The 18,760-nt window shown below is 41.6% G+C and overlaps 1 protein-coding gene across 3 annotated transcripts in view; it reads right to left on the bottom strand.

Annotated features, from left to right (window-relative positions):
* The window catches only part of rhbdl3 (rhomboid, veinlet-like 3 (Drosophila)), a 45,256-nt gene that overhangs the window by 2,328 nt on the left and 24,168 nt on the right, over positions 1–18,760 (bottom strand). For all 3 annotated transcript variants that reach the window (XM_035636825.2, XM_035636826.2, XM_035636827.2), the window contains 6 exons: positions 17,226–17,384; positions 11,034–11,258; positions 10,277–10,425; positions 5,652–5,764; positions 962–1,062; positions 268–328 (listed from right to left, as the gene is read on the bottom strand). In XM_035636825.2, coding sequence (XP_035492718.2) covers positions 268–328; positions 962–1,062; positions 5,652–5,764; positions 10,277–10,425; positions 11,034–11,258; positions 17,226–17,384 — 808 coding nt within the window. The remainder of the gene's footprint in view (positions 1–267; positions 329–961; positions 1,063–5,651; positions 5,765–10,276; positions 10,426–11,033; positions 11,259–17,225; positions 17,385–18,760) is intronic.

The following is an 18,760-nucleotide window of genomic DNA, read 5'->3' as shown; positions in this document are numbered from 1 at the left end:
CTCTGAACAATATGGGTAGTGGCAAACAGGCCTTGTGGTTTATTTTGGGTCATTGAGCTTTTTTTGGGTCATTGAACATTTTCAACGAGGTGTTGCCTTTGGAGCAAAATCATATTTCTCAAAAACTTTGCTGAAAAATTATTTTACGTGGGATATTTCGCATTTTTCTTATTTTCAACAATCTCCACAAAACATACAGTATATATCATCAGACATGTGTTGTAAGTTGAGGTCAAAGGGAAGTGTGATCTATTTATTCAGACTTACTGCAGACCAGAGCCATTGCCATCCGGAATAACTTAAACTGACACTTCATTCCCGACCAGTTCTACAAAAAGAGAGAGAAAGGAAGGAGAATTCATGAGGACATTTTCAAGTTCTGATGATAAAGATGGAACAAACTGGGTCAGTTTGAAAGGCCCACAGACACTCTGACCCTAAATCTGTTACTGCTGGGTTAGATCATATGATTTCCGCAGAAAGGAGCAACGCACGCTTCTCAATTTTGACCCCAGGAATGTTATGGAGGATCTGGCCGAGTACACAATGAGCACGCTGTGAGACATTATAGGGGTTCACTATGAGAGCAGTTCTCCAAATGTGTGTGTGTTGAACCTGAGTGGAAGAGTATAGAGCAAACAGAGCAGGCACAGATGTCAAAGGACAGCAGGATGGGATTTCATCTCCTGCTGTCACTTAAACATGTGCACACGCTCACACACTTTTCTGATCTTTGGGAGAAAAGGCAAAAAAAAATCAATGGTGATGGTGATGGTGAGGAATGTATGGCATCTGTAGTGGAGAAGCACCTGTTTGGCCCCCAACACAGGCTGCTTTGATGATATGGCAATGCTCTGTACTGATGGGACGACTGAGTGATGTGACAATCAACACACACACACACACACACACACACACACACACACACACACACACACACACACACACACACAAAACCTACCATTACAACATTAGCCAAGTGCGCTGAGACCAGGGCGTACACTCCCCCGGATGACCCGACCACTGGAGCCGTCATATCTGTGACTGACACCGCCAAAGACCCTGGAGGGATGGGAAAGGTTACACGTCAGGGTTTTATTGATAAACAAATGGGGACATTCATGTATTACCCACGCCTTTATAAGCGTACGAGGATATCAATGTCCTTTATAATAGCGATCAACCTCTCTTCGAAAAATAACACTGTCATTTTTTCAAGGCTAAACAGAACACTGTACTATAAGGTATGACTTCCAGCAATATGGAAGTTGTATGGGCAATTAAAAAAAAAGTCAGTGGGTGTACCACTTGAGAAACAAAAGATATCAGTGTTTTGTTTAGATCAAATATGATAAGGTTAGACAGTTGAGATATGAGATATTTTTTGTGGCCACTTCAAGGCAGCAGAATCAAGTTGTGACCACAATAATGACTTATCTACATAAGCTGATATGAACCTGTTAGCAAACAGCGGCTTGTGTACACATCCTGTAGATTAATAGCAACATTGCCAGTCCAATGTTCAGCCTCCTTTTAACTCAGTCTTTGGTGTCTACCAACTCCTGAGGGAAATATCTGGCTCTTCAGCTAGAAAATGCTCCACTATCTTTAAACGTTCACTTTTTATGTCTGCAGTTTGGTGCAGAGCAACTGGTGAATAGTGAGAACAGCTGGCTGCAGCTGAAAATGATGCATCGATCGCGAGTGACAGTGAACAGTAAAAGTGCGAGCAATAAAACCAAACCATTGAGCTGAAAGATCTACACAGTAGGAAAACTTATGGTCGGCTGATTATTCCCTGTGGGTTTTGGACATCGCTCTACTAGTTTCCTATTTCCTCATACACAACAGCAACTCAGAAAATAGTGCTAATGAGTATTAGATTTGCTCCGCCTGGCAAAGGGCCATCTGTTTTGTAAGGCATAAAGACGTCTTTGCTCGCTATTTAATGTGGGTGTATTGTAAATGGGTTTTCATGAATAGAGGTCCTGCTCTTACTGTACCAGCACATGCCGTGATTTTATGTAAAAAAAAATGCATTCATACAAACCCGGCAGCCACAAACAGGGAATTGCTGTCTCCAGCACCTTGGTACCAATTCATCACACACAGAAAATATCCAGCAAAGCATTGAAAAGTTTTAATGTGGGGACATTCAGAAAGTTTTTCTTACTGCAGTCTTTGTACAAGAAAACCTTAGCTGGACTATAAAATGACACAAACACAAACTCAGTCCTTCTCTCTCTCTGTTGCCAATTCTCTTCTTTCTCTCTTTCTTTCTCACGCTCTCTCTCTCTCTCTGCATACACTGCCTTCAATTCTCCATATAGCTTTCCCTTCCCTTTGCTCCATGCTACTGACCTGTGTACATTATTGATGCTAAGTATAAAACACTGGCCACACAGCACAGTAGAGCCCACAGAGCTGTTGATGAATGATCCTCTATACTTTCCCTTTGTGTTCATCTATTTATCCTCGCTCATTCTTTTTCACAAATACAAATGAGCTTTGATCGCAACACACAACATGTATGCGTGTGTTAACATTTATGTATACAGTATTTGTAGTATCACATTTACAATTTATAAATGAACTAGTAACTTTGCTAACATTATGCATTTACATTTCAATATTTAATCTGGCTTAAGTTTAGCACATAGGCCTCATATTTCACTGCCATATGAAAAGATCTACCATAACTTCTATCCAAAATCAAAATGATGGGTCATGTTTATGTAAACTTATTCATAGCCCTAAAAGTCGTGCGTGCCTTGTGTCTAATAAGCATTTTAAATAATTGCCTTTCCTGAGACGTTGATCACAACACCTTTTCCACATTTATTCTTAATCCCAGATCCCTGCAGTAATTCAGGAGATAAACATGATCTAGAAAAACATAAATACACAAGAAAAAAATAAATGGTCGCATTGAGCAGGACATGGGTCTGGACATGTTCTGGAGTTGTTTACGATGTGTGTGTTTGAGAGGCCGTGAGACTGCCCTGAAATTTTCAAAAAGCGCAATGCGATTGAAAGTGAAATGACAGGACATTTTAAAAAGCTGGAACTGACATTTAGCACCAAATAGGAGTTTCTTCTGTTCCTAATGTGTGGCATTTCCTGGTGCGTGCACTCTAATGACAGCACAGCACAGTGGTGTAATAACAGCATGTGACTCACCGGGTCATTAAACAGTGTACAGTCATCTAAGCAGCTTGGTGAGCACACACACACACACACACACACACACACACACACACACACACACACACACACACACACGCGCTCATGTATGCATGAACACTGTATCTTTCTCTCAAACACACAAGCAGTGGGGGATATGGATTTGTGCTTTTCTTTTTATGAACCATTACCATTATCACAATTACAACAGGTTCATGAGACATAATTTCAGAAAAGGTGGTAGCAGTTCATTTAGAATACATTTTAGATCAACCATCTACAGTTTTTCAAAACTAACTGTATCCAGTGAATAAAGATTGCCCCCACCTGGGTTACACCCTTTTAATGCACTGTATATTTCTTCCTTCCTGTGCACACACACACACACACACACACACACACACACACACACACACACACACACACACACACACACACACACACACACACACACACACACACACACACACACTTGATTTAAGGCACACTTCCTATGTTTAGGAAGTGTGTCTCGGCAGGGTGACCTCCATCCCTGTAATTAATTTTATTTTATTGTCTGTGTGTCTGTGTGCTATAAGCAAACACACAATCTTTCATAGTCCCTCTCTCATAGGAAGACTGTAGTTTTTAAAGGCCAGAGTGGTATTTTATTTATCTTTGCTGCTTTTCAAAGCTTCAGAGAAAGAACTGGGCGCAGTAGGGGAAACTATAATGTACATCAACTCTCACTATTGTCTCTACGGATTTGTCTGCTGTCCAGAAGAGAGTGTCGCCGTGTTATCATGCAAGTCCATTGTCTCCATTAAAGTGTCAAGAGTGTCTGTCGGCCCTGGAGGGTCATCGACCTCTCTCTGAGTCATTACTTGACCCTGAGCTCTGTCTTGACCCCTGTGTGTGCCAGCTGAGCTCTTCTCTGTTCACTATTGCCTGTTGTGTTTCTTTGCACAATCTGGCAGTGTCATTATGTAGTAAATGTGATTTTGTTGTTTGTATTTTGTAACTGATTGTTTACATTGCCTACTACTTATATAGTGGTAGGAAGCCGACCTGTTCAAATGGTTATTAAATCACAAAAATATCAAAGGATATGTGTGAATTAGAGTGATAAAAAAACACCACATGAAGAAATACTCTCTCTCTCTCTATATATCTATATATAGATATAGATATATCTATATCTATATATATAGATAGATATAGAGAGATAGATAGATGGATACACACAACAAACTCAAACATCACAGTCAAATCAAACAGAGGGTACTTCCTTTCTTTCACTGGGGCTCGATATCTAATTAAAACAGCAAACTGTGTGTGTGTGTGTGTGTGTGCGCACATTAATGTGTTTGATTTATGGTATGTTTCCTCCTCATTTCACTGCGAGGTTAATGCTATAGGCCACCACATCGGGTATCCCCAGGGTGTTTGTCACTGACCCCTGCTACTCAAACCCACGCACACACACACGCACGCACACAAGCACGCACACACACACACACACACACACACACAGAGAGTCTGAGATGAAATGAGAGAACACACACACACACACACACACACACACACACACACACACACACACACACACACTTATTCTGCCACAAGGTTGCATTTCTGTCAAGAGCAAACCCATATAGAAAATCACTAGCTCTGATCACAAAAATTAGTACAGTCTTTCCACTCCAGTTATTTATAAGTTCATCTAGACGAGTCATCCTTGTGCACACAAAAAATCACACCAACACTTTGTTGTTAGTGTGTACTTAAAAAAACAGAGTGCATGATTAATGTTTCAGCTAAACAGGGCTGAAACTGCACCAGTCCCTGAGGTTGATAGAGAAGTTGGAGGGAGCAGTGACATTTTGTTATAAGATTTGTCATTTGCGGTTGCTTCAGTGGTTTCTCCCACCTCCTCTCATCTCCTCTCCCTCTCCACTTTCTCATATCCTGGTTCCCCACTCCAAACCCTCTCAGGCTAACACTTACAAATTCATCTGCCTTCCGCCGTCTCTCCATCCCTCCGTTCATTATTATTGTGTGTGTTGTCCATATGTATGTGTGTGTTCCTCTGATTGTACTTCATTTGAGGTGACGCTCGTTGCTCTGTGCTATTCTACGTGACCATAAGGAGACATGGAAGCTTTGATGGGCCACTGACAACCCCCGACATCCCACCACATCTGGTACTGTGACGGAAACACGAGGCCATCTGTCCTGAACATCACGCGCACACAAACAAACACACACACACACACACACACACACACACACACACACGCACAAACACACATACACATATAGCCATTAACTTTCGAATTGGTCTCCAGGAAATTAATGTAAGTCAATATCATGTCCTTAGAGGTCAAGGACACACAACTATGTGTGTGTGTGTGTGTGTGTGTGTGTGTGTGTGTGTGTGTGTGAGAGAGAGAGAGAGAGAGAGAGAGAGCGAGAGAGCGAGAGCTCACCTGCCAGCACACCACATACGTAGACCAGTCCGATCCTCGGGGCTCCATGGACCATTTCTAGAGGGACTCCCACCAGCAGCTGCATGGCCATGTTCAGACTCAGGTGTTCAATGCTGTATAAATACACACCAGTACCAGTATCAGTACCAAGGTATCATTTGCAAAGTATTAAAAAAATTATATTATATATATATTATATATATAAGAGATGAATCAGCAGCAAGACAGTGTCCCAGTTACTCTGAATAATCCATGCAGCAAACCTTTTTCATTCAAGAAATACATCCTGAGAGCGCCACAAACAGAACTCTGTTCGCAATACATTGGGGTGGTGCGGCAAAAAAGTCAGAGGGAGAAATCTGAAAACCTGGGCGAATAAAACCAATACACACGTATTGCTAGACAATATTAGAAGTGAAGAAATGAGAGCGAGAGCATGCTGCAGACTTGTTTATTTGCTGGTTTTTGCAGTCTGCTTTTGTTTTGTCAATTGGCAATGATCAAGTGTTGCTAAACCGTTGACAAGATCTGTCTCTGTGTAACTGTTGAGTATAATGTGTCTGATTTTTGCGGACGTGCTTTCAAACCAGCATGAAAATTATTTTATTACTTTAATAATAAATACTAATATAAAAAAATTCCCAAGTATAGGATTGATGCTTTTTTTCCCACATCAAAAAATGTTTATTAAATTAAATTAAATTAATTAAATTCAACCTTTTAAAAAAAGGTTATTTATTTAAGTACTCAGATCAGTCACTGAATATATGAATCTGCAGTGTGTGGTTTTAATATTGAAAAATGATCACCTGCCTTTTCCTTCAAAGACCAAATTATTATGCCTGCTTACAGACACACAAACACACACACACTCGCACGCATGCATGCAAACACGCTCGTATGCACGCACACACACACACACAATGAAAAGATAAAAGCAATGCGTATAGGCTGCAAATTTATCAAAATCTGCTCACTGCTTGTTTTTCAATATGATGACTAAAAGCAAGGGATAGCTTGTTCACACGCGCACACACACACACACACACACACACACACACACACACACACACACACACACACACACACACACACACACACACACACACACACACACACACACACACACACACTCCCTCTGCCCTTCATGGCATGAAAGTCCTTCCAGCCAAAACCTCAGTCAGCAGCTGAGACACATTCAGGTGTCAAAGCAATATCCCCCCCAAAAAACCACAGCAGCTAGCATTTCCCGCCCCCTCTGTCTTTCTCACCATCACCCCATCTCTCAGTCTTGATCACTCACTCACTTCCATCTGTCTGAATGACATTGTCAGCTCTGCTTTGCTGAAGCAGAGATGACGAAAACAAAAAAGAGAGAGAGAGACAAGACTGTGAGGAGTCTCCCATTTCTGTCCCGATGGTGCTTTCTGAACAAAACAACAACAACAAACAGCTTCGGCATCCATGTAGAAATAATTAAAAACATTCCCCCAAAAAAGGATTTGAAAATACAAAGACAACAAGACACACGCGCACACACACACACACACACACACACACACACACACACACACACACACACACACACACACACACACACACACACACACACACACACACACACACACACACACACACACACACACACACACACACACACACACACACTTCCCCCAGCACAAACAGGGCCAAACATGAGAAGGCCAATGATCTATTTAGGTTGAGACAACTCAGCGACCTAAAGTACAGTGCCAATACAGAGGATTGCTCCAGTGATCGGACAGACAATGGGGCGTATTGATTAGCTGGGAGAGGCCTGTCCACATGCACAAGGACAACCCCACTGCACATCTGTCTGGTCCTGTACTGCTCATAAGGCTATGAGGGATGTTGCTATTGTGTCTCGACGACCAGGGTCTTTCAGGGCACCCAATAAATGCATTGTTTGGTCATTTTCCTTTCTTCTTTTTAACAGTGGCACACCAAACTTCAGCAGGACTTTGGTTTACTACTCAATTTAATGAATAAACTCAATGCAATGTCTTTGGACCATCTCCCACAAAAGATATATACATATATATATTATGAAGCTTATATTAGATGGCGTCAACATTCAGTCAGGACAGATGTAATGTATTGTTTAGTGTTGTGGCACAAATCTTTCATGATAGGGACAAACTTCAGAGAAATCTTTACATTGTTACTGTTTAGAGTCATGTTTTAATGTTGCAAAAGAGAGAGAGATTGTGCATCATGCATAATGTTCTACTGAGGGATGTTTTGGGACCAATGTGTACACTGTGTTTGAGTGTCAAGAATTGGGAGGGATCAGTGCCGCTGAGCTGTTGACAGGATTACATGGTTTGTAGATGTGCGTGTGTGCGTGTGTGCGTGTGTGCGTGTGTGTGTGCGTGTGTGCGTGAGTGAGTGAGCAAGAGACAGTGAGAGAGCGAGAGAAAGAGAGAGAGATGGAAATGTGTCAGTAAGTCACACTTTTAATGATGTGAGCGGTGAGTATTGAGTGGTACATCTAAAGTACTGGTGAATAAGAAGATCAGGGAGCACAAAATGCTGTGGCTGTTATTGCTGCTCTTTTGTTCAAGGCTGTTTCGCTGTAGCATCGATGTTCACCTCCGCAAAGGATGTTGTGTGAACGGTTTGGTATGAATTGTCTGTTTGTCTTTTTGCTGGTGAGCAGGATTACTCAAAAAGTAATGGACAGATTCGTACAAATTAATTTTTTTAAGGATTCTTCACCATTGTGAGATAGAGTCATATCTTCACAAATACATAACATTTAAATATGTAGGTCAGATGGAAATGGAGACGGGCACATAGAGACAGCGAAAACTATGGTACATCATTTACGATGCTACATGGTGTTAAATTTATACGAGGTTACTTTGCCTCCAAAACAGAGGCAATATGAATATAAATGGCTGAGAAGTGCAGACGATAACAGCACTACATTTATTCAAAATCCATGCAATATTCAATTTAGAGACATCTTTGGGAAAGTGACAGATCAAAGGTCGCTCAGTATGCAGAACTCATAAATTGCGTGAATCTATTTGTTCAAATAGGTAATCATGTTCATAGCAGTGTGTGCATTTTTATTCCTCATTGTCATTACATTTGGTCAACTTGACAATTTTTTTACCGCATCTGCTCCACCTTCGCTGGACTCACGTAGCAACTGCTGAATGTTAAGCAGCTCAATCCAGCAGCAAGTGAACGAGATTTAATTTGTGATCCAGTTCAAACAGTCAGAGCTGACGAGGCTATGTTCAGAGAGACCAACCGAAGCATTTAGAGGCAGGATCACGGAACCATGCTAATGTTTTTCGAAAGATGCCACTGAAGTTTCCAAGTTAGTAATAAATAAACAGTTTCCAAGTCTGATGGTAGAAACAAAGTTTTGTGGTTGTCTGCAAGGTGTTTCTGTGACTGTATCCACTCTCTGTACAGTGATGTACGTGTTTGTACATGTGATAGGATTCAGTCACTCTGTACCTTTTTTTACAGACACTTCTCCTGAGGGCCTGGATCATTTCACTATGTTCATGTGCGATTGATGCATGTTCAACATCCCATCTCCCTACCTCATTTTATCCCCCCAGTCACACTCTCTAGTTTATCTTTTAACTGCACATTGGCATCCCTGCTACCGTCTCTACACAGAACTTCATAATTAAATCACCATTTTATTAGTACTCACTGTTGCCTGAGACTACATTTACCCAGTAGGGTAATTAAACCTGGATGACCTGGCCTGAACTGGTAATAAAACGGAGAGAGGAGAGGAGGGGAGGGGAGAGGAGAGGAGGGGAGTGGGGAGGAGGAGGAGGAGGAGGAGGAGGAGGAGGAGGAGAGGAGATGTAGGCTGAAGACGCTGAGTAAAGTAGGGAAAATAAATGTTCCCAAAAAGCACAAATGACAGCAGCATTACAGTGGACATTATACCAATAATCCAATAATAATAGCTTTTTTGTAAATGTGATACTTTAGGTGTCCCACAAGATTATTTGCCACTTGTTCATTTGTTTTGAGACTTCACATTCACAGAATTTACTTGATATTATATACCGTAACCTGAGACTCGGTCGAGACTCCTGAGCAAAATGCACGTCACAGCCCCATCTCCTATTTCTCATCTTTCATTAATCAAATTTGCTCAGTGTAGGTGCACAGTATGATTCTGCTGATATAATTATTGTTTAACTGGCTCTGGCTCACTTTAGTCTTTCAGATGTGGTGCTGCCCCCTGAAACTCAAAACATGGGTTTGTTTTACTGTAAAACATGAGGTCGGCAGTTAAATAAGACAATGCTCTATATGAAACAAAAAGGAATAAATAGTCAAAGATCCATATTGAACAGCCAACGACAGACAAATTTCTTCCCTCTTCATCACAGATATACACTGCCTCTAAGTTTTTTGCTTATCACACACTGTCTCCCTTGATCAAAACATTGACGTGAACACATTGGAACATTCACATGAAGTGAGACATTTCCAACATTCCAAATTTTAGAAGCCGACAGGGTTACACATAGGCCCACTGAGAAATGCAGCGGGGTGTAATGCCCATAATTAGAAAATCCAATAGCGAGACGTGAACTCACCCAGTGTGCATGAAACTGTAGCTGAGGTACCTCCAGGCCTGGGCTCGTAGCTGGGGGTGGTAGGGTAAGGGGCTCTTTAGGAACAACGGGCTGGACACCTGCAGCACCAAGCGGTCCAGCTGGAAGCCGTAGTACATGAACACGGCTACCTGGGAGAGCACGAGGGGACGGACATAAGGTGGCTTCAGATGGGAATATATCACAGCATGGTGAATACAAAAAGTAATGCTCAGAGTCATTAATGAAAACAAATTGCTCTGGTACTCAGATGAGAGTTTACCACAAACCTCGTCATCAGTCAGATTACATTATCTGGGAAAGTAAAATCAATCCAGGGATCAACAAGTACACTGTCAATTTTCTTAGAGCAGCTGATACTTCCTGAATATTTCAAAGATGATTTGTCTCATTTAAACATCAAACTTTAGGTAATATTTGTACATGAGTTTTAAGAACTGACAGTTCTCTTTTCTGCCGATGACTGAAATATATCATGAAAGAGTTTCTGTTACTTTTACTATTACTAATTTAAAGGTACCCAGTGAGTGTCCTTTTTAATACTCTGAAATATGCAATGTTTATATGAGCAAGTTGCCTCTTCTTTCCTAACTTCTGCTGGTACGTTGCTTTGTTTCTAGCTGTGTTAATGAACAAACTATAATAGAATTGAGTGAAATAGAGGGACACACTTTTATAATCGATAAGGCCGATATTTACATCAAATTTTTAATCACACTGCTCATACAATTTTTTTTACCTCAGCGATGGTGATAGCCAGGATGAGCAGTGGTGGGGGACAGTATGTATAGCTGTCAAAGTACCACTTGCGGTCGACCTCGCGGGGCAGCGTCTCGTAGGCGACGTGCCGGACCAGCCGCTGAGGGAGTCCCAGGCCCACCTCATCTCGGAGACTGCAGCCTTTCAACTGCCTGCTCCCCTGCAGAATGGCCCTCCGGAAACTGTTGGAACGCTTGTTGCTCATCTGGAGAAAGGAGGGCGGAGGAGAGGGAAGTGATGAAAGGGAGTTACGGCAGAGAAAGGGCAGAGAGACCACTTATCACAGTTTCAGCATTTTAAAAAAATTAATCTTGCTGTTTATCTGCAAATTGGTGGTTATATTTAACATGTTAACAATTCAAGACACTTTATTTCGTAATGTCATGTTCAATGTAGAACTAGAGCCTCAACACTCTGGGTAGGGGCCACAAACACGCACCAATCCTCCTCAGTGCAACACACCGACAGACCCCTCCCACCTCGCAGAGGCAACAGAATGCCTGCGTCATCTCCTAGCAACCACCAAACCCTTCTCTTTATCCCTTTTATGTCAATGAAGAGTTAATTTCCCAACATACCTTTTTTTCTCTCCTTATTTTGATGAAGCACTTTGTCATTCAGAATCTTTCAGTTACAGATCTTTTCTTGACAAACCTGACGAAATTATTATTCTGCCCACAGGCACTGTCACCTGCTTTGATTCCTTTCCAATCGTTCTCTAGCACAGGTGTCACATTTTTCAAAGATGGCCATCTCATTTTGAAACTCTTCACAAGTGCCTACACTACACTAGAGCTGCAAGGATTACAAATCCTGTAACTGACGACTGTTTTGATTGAGTCATTTTGCAAGCACAAATGCCAACATTTGATGGTTCCAGCCACTAAAATGAGAGAAATTGATGATGTCATAGTAAACTGAATATCGTGTTCCAGCAACCTAAAGATTTTTTAAATTTCTGGACAGTTTCCTTGACAAAACAAGCCATTTATTGACTTATTTGCCTTGACCTCCGGAAGTTGCAGCCCTACACTCCATAGAAACTCATGTCTCATGTTTTCGAATTTTTATAGTTTTTCCCATTGATGGATGAGGTCAGTTACAGTTCAGACAGAGAATCTATGACTTAAATTACGAAATATTAATTCTTCACCCTAAAGCAAGAAATAAAAAATGTACTGTTCTCATTATACAGTGAAATGACACCTCATCTGTTTGCACCATTCATACAACAGTTTTTCAAGCTGTTCAGTAACAAGAAGTAGGTGAGAAAAGTCAGAACAATACATATGTGTTTGAGCTGCTGGTTTGGGAAGAAGCTTATTTATTATGATAAAATTGAACAGTATTACAAGCGATCAATCTTGACATGTTCCTCTCATCCACACTGTGTAAATGAAGGCCAGAAGAAAGGGAATGTATCTATCCTGATATGAAATAAGAGAGTGAAACAACAACATGGAAAAATAAGAGGTATCCTATTGATATGAAAGCTGTTTGGATAAATTATAATGTCAAGTCAAAGTTTTAAAAAAAATGTTGAGACAGGCAGGAAAGTTTTCCTATTTCTTTGCAAAGACGGGAGGCAGGTTAAGTTTTATCGCCACTGTAGCAGTCTCAGCTTTATGCCTAAATCACGGCTGCTTCCAAGCTTTGTGCCTTTTATTGCTCTCCCCGTTTTATTTCATAAGACTCACCATGACGATGCGGTGACTCCTGTCCCAGCCTAGTCTCCTTCCCTCTCTCTGTCCATCTGTCTGTCTCCCTCTGTGTCTCTCCTAAACTCTTTTCCAAACTCTCCATAACTCAAGTTTACTATTGTGTTTGTGCCTCGAGGACCGCAAGCCCAGATGTGTCACACAGCAGATTTTATTTTAAGGAAATAAGGAGGTGATATTGTTTTCAGCAGGGGCAGAGAAGAGAAAATGCAATGTAGCAGAGACTTTATTAGCAATGAAAGAACAATTAGAAGGTGGTTGGATATAACTATTGCTATACTTTTAAAAGCTACAACTTTAAATTGCCTCAACATCTTATATGTGTAATGAAGCTTGGGTTGATGTTTATTCCAGTAAGTATTCCAGTAGAAATATGGAACATTCTGGTTTAAAGATGAAAACTTAGAAAAGTACACAAAGTTACAATTCATAGCCATGAATTGTAATTCAGAAAAGAAAAATACTATCATGAGGACAAATGTGAAATCAGAACATCAATACAATCTCTGAATGAACAGTTGGCTGATGGTTCTGCTGGCAGAGTTTAATTAGACTTTTAATGTCTCTGCAGAGATCACTATTTGGGCATAAACTCCAGAAAAAAAGGCAATTATTTCAGCCTTTATGTCAGGCACAGAGAACTGTGGGAAAATGATTAGGAGTTACCATGGCCACACACACAAACACACACACACACACACACACACACACACACACACACACACACACACACACACACACACACACACACACACACACACACACACACACACACACACACACACACACACACACACACACACACACACACACACACACACACACACACACACACACAGACACACAGCTCCCTGAGGCAGCCAGGCCCCATAACGACAGTCAATTCTTTGTGCGAAGTGACTGCAATTCCTCTCCTCTTTGTACGACACAAAAGAAAGAATGACGTTCTGTCCGTTTGCCCACTGGCCAGAGGAGGAGGAGGGCGAGGAGAAGAGGTGAGCGGGACAAATCGATGGAAAACACGGTGAGATGAGAGGGGTGTTAAAGTGAGAGAAAGACAGAGGTGGAAACAGAAGAAGGAAGCAGAGAAGGTCAAACAGGAGTGGAAAAGAAGGACAAAAGCAAGCAGCGTATTATCTTTATCACAGAAATACATCACCTATGTGGAAACCTGAGTATTATATACCGATGGAGGACTGTTGAAAAACGCTTTTAAAAAAAACGGGAATGAGTAGAAAAAAATTTGAATCTGGCTGCAGTCATTTTCTCACATTTAGTGCACACATTGAAAACAGCCTTGTTGGTGATGGGTGATGCTTTAGTGGAGGGAGCATTTTTTTTTTGTTTTTTTTTCAGGTAAGAAGTACAACCCACAAAGTCCAGTTTGAGTAATAGATCCTCAGGACTGTGCTCTTGGCCTGGCCTGACATGACTTTGTGGGTTTGTTTGACTGGAGCTCTGCTCTCATTGCTAACAACAAATGGATTTGATGTCTGTTACAAAGCCTTGTACTGCTGTTAGTCGAGTCGTGACTGATAAGAACCAATCAGGAAGCGAGGTGTAGGTGACTGCGTCATCGTTTTCCAAACGTGTCTGTTTTTGCCTGTCCATACTACTAGCAGCCCCAGAGTTTTTCAAATTAACACTGGGTGAGAAGCGTTTCCAACTTCTCCGTTTAAGGCGCTTGAAAACTCTGGAGCAGTGTGGATGACGTGTGTAAACGTACAGTGATGTGTATTGCATCAAAAACATAGTGATGTTGATGTAGCTGTTATGAGCACTGCCTTTGTGAGTTTGGGGTGCTGATGTTGGACTCGCTCGCAGTCAGTGACACTCCAACTCATCCCAAAAGGGGTTGGACGGGGTTGCTGTCAGAGCCCTGCACAGGACACTCGAGTTCACAAAATAATTTCGTTGAGGACTTTTGTGCATAAAACTGTTCAGAAACTATCATGTCGAAACAGGAAAGTGACCCTTATGCCACAGATGTCTAGTCTAACAGTGTAACATACAGGAGCATTGTGTGTTTTAGCATTTAGATTTTACTCAAATTGGAACTATTAAAACCATCAAAAAACAATGCTTGAATAAAAAATAACTGTATAAGGCATATACAGCCCCAAAAAGACATGAGTACGGCGCGAGTTCAGGCACAAATCCATTACGATCGTCACACAATTTCATCCCACTGGGGCAAAAAATAGAGCATTTGAAGCTGTTTTAATTGTTTTTTTATTTTGGTTTAGTTTAATCCTACTGAGTCAGTTTCTGCCCATCAGGACAGTTGTGATGCATGACAACAAATTAGACAGAACCAGACAGAATGGACAGAAAGAAATATAGGCACAGAAAAGTAGGAGGCGGGGGGGACGAAGATAAGAGCTTATGCAAAAAGAAGAGAGACAGAGGCAAAGAGAAGAGTGAGCTGTGATCTGAACGCCGACTGTGACAGAGCAGTGAGCAGGCAATTACAGACAACCACATTAGTGGAGGAGCTGTGGTGCAACGGAGAGCTGCTGCGACAAATAATCCCCTTAGAGTTTGTTTCTGTCTGTCTCTGTGTTTTTCCTTCCCTGTGTGGAAGTAAAACAGCTATAGAGATAAAATATGTTCCAAGAGAAACCAGGCACAGCCAATTAACCCAGCAGAAGAATTATAACACTCTCTCCAGTTCCCACATTGGCTTTGACCCTTTGGTCTTTATCTCACAGACCGTTAATTCCCTGCCCTCAGAAAGTCAAACATGTTGTGTTTACATACCTTAGATTCCTTTAGGTATTCGCATCGTATTTACAAGCTTTTACACACAAGTGTGGGTACATGTGCAGAAATTCTGATGAATAACATGCAAACTTCCCCACCTGACCTGCACAAATATGCCTTAATCTATGACCCAAACCCTTGCCCCGTTTTCAAGTAATATTCTGGTTTCTAAAGTTTTTTCTAAAGCTGCTTTCAGACATGCATTGAAGTGTGGACATTGTCCTGAAATTATCCAGAGGTGATTGCAAATGTCCGCAAATGTTGCTCCAGATATTTTGCGGAGCTGCAGGTCATAGGTAGACTGATGCATGTATTTGTTCATTATTCCATCACAGTTTGGTCTACAGTACAATATGACAAAAAAAAATGAAGACTATTCAAGTACTTAGAAAGTAATTGTGTTATTAATTAATAATTGTTTCAGCACTTACGAATTCAGAGCACAGCATATCACCATAACCATGAATGTCACCTCTTTCTCTCTTTATTTCCTCCCACTCTCGCAGTTTTGCTCTCTGTGTTGTGGCTGCCTCTGTGAATGGGAAAACCACTGAGGGGGTGGACACAATAGTGACTAAAAAGAGAAAGTGAATGTACACACACACACACACACACACACACAAATGCATGCAGCCCATTCCCCTCTGTCCCACTTCCAGCAGCCCACCATGACCCACAGCTTGTGACATGAATGCACCGAGAGCAAACCAATAGTGAAAAAACCTTTTGACATTTTCCAAGCTTCCTACAGGCCACATTCCTCACCCACTGTATCAGACAATAAACAGCTCTGAAGAAGAAGAGAGAAAGGGAGAGATGCACGAACTCTCACTCACAGACAACAATAAATTCCTTGCACTCCCTTCGGACACACACACACACACACACCACACCCATCCCCTCAGCCACCCAGTAGTTGCTGTTTACCACACAACTACTCCCACTCCAAGACCACTCCGCACAGTCCCGGGTCAGCAGTTCAGCCTCCCATGAGGAACAGCAGTGGAAAACAGAAAATGAGAAGGTTATGAGGCAGCGAGCAGCAGTTTGAAGGTGAAACTGAAAGTGGGGCAAGGTGAGCGTCAAGAGGGGAATTTATCACCAGACTGAGAGTCATTTGATATTAGGAAGACTCGCCACCTTGTAGCTGAGGTGATCTTGAAATATGGCTTTCCGTGATGGATGTAAAATCGTGACAAAAAAAAAGCAAAAGTGTACATAATATAGACAGTGATGCTTTTCTGAAGCTCAGGGTCAAAAACAAAGTCAAGTCCAAGTCTGTCCTAGACTTTGTGTTTCAAGTCATGTGGTACGCTTTATCAAATTTGATGTCATTTTAAACCGAGTCAACAGTTAATGTAGTGACTTTACAGAAATGAATCCTGCTTCTTTAAAGTTTATATTTCTTACTTATTAAGTGACGTCACAAGTCATTGGTGTAAAAGTCAAAGCTGGGGGATTCTGGCAAGTCAAGTCTAAAGTTATCACATTCATGACTTGCAACTGATTCATCTGACAGCACAACTGGGTGATCTAACATTCATTCATTCAACACAGCATGCAATAACATATGACATATAAATAGATATTGATATTGATAAATGAAATCATTGACAAATTATAAAAAATTGCCCAAGAAACTGATGATTTAGACTTGATGTTGATGTCAGTGAAAAGTCAAAACATCTCACCAGGTTCACAAAGTCCTGGTAGCAGATTTTTCCATCAGCGTTGCCATTGGCGAGGGCCAATAAGACTTCCAGTTTGTGGGGGTCGAGCTCGGAGCCGTGTGTCGCCAGCAGGTCCCTGAATCGCTCTGTGCTGATGAAGCCCGAGTTCTCTGGGTCATACTGCGAATGAACACACAGACAAAGCAATATAAGAGTAGTCTGCATTCATTTTCTTTCTGAAAGAACATGGGTAAACAACAACAAAAAAAGAAGAAAAATAAATGGTCTATGGTATTTTACAAGGACAACGCATGCGAATAAACATGTTAGTTATTGAACGGTCAGTATCAACCCGCTGTGCATAGTTTTCTTAGCAGCCAAACATCAAAAGCTCAAAAAGCATTAGCTGTGGATTGGCTTAGTCACAGTTTGAGCAGTTTCGTAGAAAAGAAAAAGCCATAATTGCTCCAAAAAAGGTCTGAATGCCGAATTCAGCAGCGATTTTTTAAAAGCTCTGGATTTCAGTATGAAATGACATTGAGTGCATTTAACCACAGGCTATTTTAGCTTAATCACAGCCAGAACGGAGGAGACATTCAAATGTATCCGAAAAAACACCTGATATTCTGACAAAACCAGAGCTATTTAAAAGAAAGAGGGGAGGTTCAAAAGACACCTGACGCGGTGATTACTTGGGCACTTTGATTAGAACAGGGGCTCTGCACTTTTCTCCGGCTTTGCCACCCCTGACACCGTGGTCCCTCACGCTCTTTCCTTTCCATTGCACTTGATAACTTGCCATTTCAAAATTTAGGTGGGAAAATATACAATTATAAAAAGCAATGTATATACATTTCGTGTATGATGTTGTGAATCAGTGACTCTGATTCTTAACGATATCTTAAAAAAGACAGAAGCCATAAAGGAGGCTCGCAGATTGCTGAGAGCGAGTGAGCACACGCCCGTATCGTATCCCTGTCTGTTTTTGATGGAACAGACTGCGGATAATTCTGCCTGGCTTGTTAAAATCAAGCTGCCCTTGATCCCCTGAAATGAGGATAAAAAGAAAAGGCTTAGGGTTAGGGTCATTGTTGTCTGTTCATCTGACAACAAAATCACCTGGAATATATGACAATCCAGGACTTGTATGATTGTTTGATATGAATGTCAGATTGTAGGGTTTTTGGGGGGATGTGGGCAGAAGACAGCTGCTCTCTCTCTCTCTCTGTCCCTATGTGCCAGTGTGTGACTGTGTATGAAACAGTGTGTTTGCAAATGAATGTGTGTAACTGTAACCATGTATGTGTGTGTTAATGCAGCGCATTCATGCATCAAGAGGTGACATTCAGACAATATGTGCTGCCTGCCAGATTTAAGCACCCCTCAACCAGAAATAGTGACCTCGTGTGTGCCTCACATGCATCGGGGGGTGTGTGTGTGTGTGTGTGTGTGTGTGTGTGTGTGTGTGTGCGTGTGTGTGTGTTTGCCATATGTCGGTGTTGGCAGACGCTGGGTAAAGCCAGGCCGGGAGCAGGTGCTCTGTGCTTCACCAAGTG

The sequence above is a fragment of the Scophthalmus maximus genome, chromosome 8, assembly GCF_022379125.1.
Source record: "Scophthalmus maximus strain ysfricsl-2021 chromosome 8, ASM2237912v1, whole genome shotgun sequence".
In the NCBI taxonomy this organism is placed as follows: Eukaryota; Metazoa; Chordata; class Actinopteri; order Pleuronectiformes; family Scophthalmidae; genus Scophthalmus; species Scophthalmus maximus.
The sequence above is the reverse complement of the archived record's forward strand: the minus strand, read 5'-3'. Positions and strand labels throughout refer to the sequence as shown.